The sequence below is a fragment of the Gossypium arboreum genome, chromosome 7, assembly GCF_025698485.1.
Source record: "Gossypium arboreum isolate Shixiya-1 chromosome 7, ASM2569848v2, whole genome shotgun sequence".
In the NCBI taxonomy this organism is placed as follows: domain Eukaryota; kingdom Viridiplantae; phylum Streptophyta; class Magnoliopsida; order Malvales; family Malvaceae; genus Gossypium; species Gossypium arboreum.
In genome coordinates this window covers 79,095,235-79,100,753 of record NC_069076.1, presented here as the reverse complement: position 1 = coordinate 79,100,753, position 5,519 = coordinate 79,095,235, and the positions used below count along the sequence as shown (strand labels likewise).

The window sequence follows — 5,519 nt, the reverse complement described above, 5'->3', positions numbered from 1 at the left end:
GAGTGAGTTTTGGCTCCAGGAAGTCAAATTTTTGAGTTATATTGTTTTGAATGAAGGCATCTGAGTTGATCCATGTAAGATTTCTACAATTGTCGAATGGAAACTGCCTAAGAATATAACTGAGGTTAGAAGCTTTTTGGATTTAGCCGATTACTATCGAAGGTTTGTGAAAGGATTTTCCATGATAGCGACTCTGATGACGAGGTTACTACAAAAAGATGTTAAGTTTGAATGGACGGAGGAGTGTCAGCAAAGTTTTGAGAAGTTAAAGACATTGCTGACTGAAGCTCCTGTTTTAGTATTGCCTGAGCCGGGAAAAGAATTTGTGATAGCGATGCATCCTTAAACGTATTGGGTTGTGTGCTTATGCAAGATGGCAAGGTGATAGCCTATGCTTCAAACTCTAGATCCCTAACATACCAACACACATCTTAACTACCAGACTAGTAGGCCTATTCTGATGTGAAATTACAAATACTTAAATATAAGCCCATTGCTCAAGTATCAGGCTTAATTCAGAAAAATACCAAAATTTACCTAAGCTAATGCTTGAACTTGGGACCTTTCAAACACTTCCCAAAACACTTAACCACTGAAGCAGATACACATTTGTGTGTAACAATTTAACAGAATCAGAACATGAAATTTAGGGCGTTACAACTCTACCCCCTAAAAGAAAATTTCGGCCTCAAAATTTTACCTGATCAGAAAAGGTGAGGGTATTGCTGACGCATCGACTCCTTCAGCTCCCAAGTGGCCTCCTCAGTGCTATGATTCCGCCACAGCGCCTTTACTAAAGGAATAATTTTTCTTCGTAGAACCTTAATGTCATGATCTAAAATTTGAACCGGCTCCTCTTCAAATGTTAGATCTGGCCTAACCTCAATCTCCTCCACCGAAATAATGTGCCTGGGATCAGAGCGGTAGTGTCTCAACATCGAGATGTGGAAAACGTCATGAATACAGTATGGCCCAATAAACCTAGGGCTTAGCTTACCTTTGCAACCAAACCTCAAAATCTTCTTCCATGGCGAGACCTTGAGAAACCCTAAATCCCCCATAGAATACTCAATCTCGCGTCTCTTTAGATCCGCATAAGACTTCTACCTGTCAGAAGCTGCTTTCAGATGATCCCTGATCAATCTAACCTTATCCTCTGTCTCAGAGACTAATTTGGGACCTAGTACATTTCGTTTGCCCAACTCAATTCAACATAAGGGAGTACGAAACTTACGGCCATACAGTACCTCATAAGGTGCCATCTGAATGCTAGACTGGAAGCTATTATTATAGGCGAACTCTGCCAATAGCAAGTACTCCTCAAACCCATCTGTCTAACCATCTACCAATGCCAGTATCTAAATCACCCTTTCCGTCTAACCATCTGTCTGAGCATGGAAAGTAATACTGAAGTCTAACCTCGAACCCAAAGCCTCATGCAGTTTCTTCTAGAACCGAGACGTGAAATGAAGATCCCTATAGGAGATGATCGAGACAGGTACCCCGTGAAGTCTCACTATTTCGGAAATGTAGAGCTTAGCCAATTTCTGCAAAGAGAAATCCGTCCTGATCGGAATGAAGTGAGCAGATTTGGTCAATCAATCCACGATGACCTAGAAGAATCTTTCTTAGTGGGTGTTAGAGGCAACCCACTAACGAAATCCATCGTTACTCGCTCCAATTTTCATAACGATATCTTAACCGACTGCTGCAAACCCGAAGGTAACTGATGTTCAGCTTTAACCTGCTGACAAGTCAAGCATCGAGCAACGAAGTCAGTAACCTCACGGTTCAACCCTGGCCACCAGTATAATTCTCACAGATCTCGGTACATCTTGTTCCTACCGGATGCATAGCATAAGGGCAACTATGTGCTTCCCTCAGAATAGACTGTCTCAAGTCCTCATCATTCGGTACACAAATCCGACCAGGGGAGCACAATACCCGGTCCTTATTAATCCTAAAATCCATAGTAACACTACTCTCCACCTAACGGAAATGCAACTCCAAAGACTTGTCGCCCAACTGTTTATCTCTGATTTGATCAATCCATATCGGTTTCACTTGAAGTTCAGCCAGTAGACTCCCATCATTGAAAAGACTCAGTCGAGCGTACATCGCTCTCAGATTGGTCATAGCCTTATGACTTAACGCATCGACCATCACATTGGCCTTACCAGGATGGTACTCGATTGTGTAATCATAATCCTTAAGCAGTTCAATAGTTCAACCCATCTACGTTGCCTAAGATTTAACTCCTTCTGGGTGAGGAGATATTTGAGGCTCTTATGATCAGTGCAAATAGTACACTTTTCACCATACAGATAGTGCCTCTAAATTTTCAGAGTGAAGACTACTGCTGCCAACTCCAGATCACGCGTCGGATAGTTAGCCTCATGAGTCTTGAACTGTCGAGACGTATAAGCAACTACCTTTCTATCTTGCATCAGAACACAACTCAAACCCACATGCGATGCATCACTGTATACCACGAAGTCTTTACTGGGCTCAGGCTATATCAAAACAAGAGCATGAGTTAAAATTGTCTTGAGCTTATCAAAGCTCTCTTGCTGTGTATCAGTCCAAACAAAAAGAACTCCCTTACACAGTAGCTTAGTCATCAGAGCCGCGATCAAAGAGAACCCTTCTACGAAGTGTCAATAATATCCTGTCAGCCCTAGAAAGTTGCAGATTTCAAACACATTCTTTGGTTGTTTCCAATCCAACACAGCCTTAGGCTTACGAGAATCCACTCGTATCCCCTCAGCAGAAACTACATGTCCCAGAAATGTCACTTCCCGAAGCCAGAACTCATACTTGCTGAACTTCGCATACAACTGTTTCTCATGAAGAATCTGTAGAACCACTCTGAAATGCTCATCGTGTTGATCCTTTGTCTTAGAATACACCAATATGTCGTCAATGAACACTATTACAAACTGATCCAGATAGGTCTGAAATACTCGGTTCATTAAATCCATAAATGTTGTCGCTGCATTAGTAACCAAAGGGCACAACTAGGAACTCGTAATGTCCATAACGAGTCTTAAATGCCATCTTATGCACAACGGCCTCTTTAACTCTCAACTGATGATAGCCAAAACATAGATCAATCTTAGAAAACACAGATGCCCCACTGAACTATTCAAATAAGTCATCTATCCTCGAAAGTGGGTACCTATTCTTGGTCGTTAGCTTGTTCAACTAACGGTAGTCGATACACATCCTTATTGTCCCATTTTTCTTTTTCACGAAAAGAACAGGTGCTCCCGATGGAGAGACACTGGGACGAATGAACCCATGATCCAACAACTCCTGAATCTGAGCCTTAAGCTCCATCAACTCTTTCGATTCCATTCGGTAAGGGGAGATAGACATCGGAGCTGTACCAGGAATTAACTCAATTCCAAACTCTGCCTTACGGCTCAGAGGCAACCCCGATAACTCCTCAGGAAAGACATCCGAAAAATTTCTTCCAATTTTAATATCCTTAACAGAAGAGTCCTTAGAATCTGAAACACTCACATAAGCCGGATAAGCCTCACATTCTTTTCAGACCAACTTTTCCGCCACCAACGTAGAAATCACATTAGTTAGAAAATCCCGACGTTCCCCAATCACAACTACCACGACATCCTCCCCAGTTCTTAGAATAACCCTCTTAGTCATACAGTCCAGACTTACTTAGTGCTTGACTAACCAGTCCATTCCCAAAATTAAATCGAACTTCCCAAATGGAAGCTCTATCAAATCTACTAGAAATACTCTCCCTTGGACCTCTAATGGAACATCTCTATACAATTTGCTGACTTGGATAGATCGCCCCAACGGACTCACAACAGTTACCTCACTAGAAGTACTTTCAACCGGATGCTCAAGGTTTTAGACATAGTACTAGCTACGTATGAGTGTGTATGAGTGTGTAGAGTCTATATCTATCAGTGCAAGATAAGGTACATGAAATATTAAAAACGTACCCATAATGACGTTCGGAGCATCTTGGTCCTCACGGTGACGAGCAGCATAAACCAAAGTAGGTTGCCTCACTTCAGACGGTCCAGCACATCTGTCCACTGCCCTCTGTCCTCAGCCCATGCTGTTACCACCCCTAGCCTGACCTTAGCCCCTAGATGGCTGTTGAATTACTATCGGCTGCTGTACAATACCAAAACCTAGAGCTTGCACCTGATCAGTTCTCAATGGGCAATCTCGAACACGATGCTCAGCCGACTCACATCTCAAGCACGCCCTAGTAGTTCTCCAACACTCGCCCAGATGGCGTTTATCACAGTGCCCACATAGTCCCACCCAGTAGGTGCAATAGGAGGCCCAACTCTCACTGGCCCGTCAAATCTGGCCTTTTTCTTAGGCTTTATCCTAGAACTCGAGGGCTCTAAATCCCTCTTGTTCTTACCCCTCTCGCGATCTTTGTTCTGGCATTCTGCGCGCTTAACATCCTCAGCAATGTTGGCCTTTTCGATCAAAACAACAAACTCACCCTCCTTCTGCGGAGCTATCAGCACTCTCAGGTTATCCCTAAGACCGTCTTCAAAACGGACACATCTTTCATATTCAGTCGCCACCATGCCTCGCGCCTAATGGCTCAGTCTCAGAAATTTAGCCTTATACTCGGCCACTGAACGGTCTCCTTGGGTGAGATTAAGAAACTCACGCCTCCTAGCATCAATGTAGCTGGCCTCTACATACTTACCCTGGAACGTAGTTTTAAAATAATCCCAGGTCAATCGGTCGAGCTGAGTGCCCTCCTTAACCGTGAGCCACCACTGGTATGCCTCATCACACAACAAAGAAACAACCCCATTAACCTTCTGCTCAACCGTAAAATCCAGGTCGTCCATAATTCTCTCCATAGCCTCCATCCAGTACTCAGCCACGTTAGGGGCGACTCTAACGACACCCCTGAATAACTCGGCCCCATTGGACCAGAGTCGTTCCGTAATCGACCCTCGGCCTCTAGAACCAGTATTGGGCCCAGCGACCCTCTCCAAAATCTTGAACATAACCTGGGACAATGCATCGTTCCTGGCCATGCAATCATGAGACCCAGTCTTAGTAGCAGACAACACTGGTATCTCACTTGTGTCAAAATTCAGTATATTATCCATGGAAGATGACTCAGCTCGAACCCCTCTACGGTATCTACCTCAGCCTCTACTACCACGTCCGCGGATATCTCGTGCGCTCATTGTCTAATCAAATTTGTCTATATTACAAATGTTATGGATTAACTAATGGTTTCGATATTTTATTAATAGATATTTTATGCAATACAGTATCAGAAGTTTAGATTCTGTTATCGCGAATCGTTGTCTCACTACTGGTTTCAGTTTTACACTTCTTAGAATGATTTCAGTATGGTATACTACCTAAAGTAGTTTCAGAATATCCTAGTCATATTTTCAAACAATTCTAAACAGAGTTTCAGAAAACTTACAAGATCGGCGCTGGAGACTCGGTGTGCCACATACTTATTCCAAAAATATTTCAAATTATTTACA

The 5,519-nt window shown here is 43.1% G+C and overlaps 2 protein-coding genes across 2 annotated transcripts; both read right to left on the bottom strand.

Moving 5' to 3' along the window:
- Positions 1-704: 704 nt before the first annotated feature.
- Positions 705-1,061, bottom strand: LOC128295430 (uncharacterized). Its single transcript, XM_053031004.1, has one exon. The coding sequence runs from the start codon at positions 1,059-1,061 to the stop codon at positions 705-707; it is 357 nt and encodes a 118-aa protein (XP_052886964.1).
- Positions 1,062-4,595: 3,534 nt separating this feature from the next.
- LOC108475532 (uncharacterized) lies at positions 4,596-5,126 on the bottom strand. Its single transcript, XM_017777506.1, has one exon. It carries the CDS (start codon positions 5,124-5,126, stop codon positions 4,596-4,598), a length of 531 nt encoding a protein of 176 aa, XP_017632995.1.
- Positions 5,127-5,519: the final 393 nt, after the last annotated feature.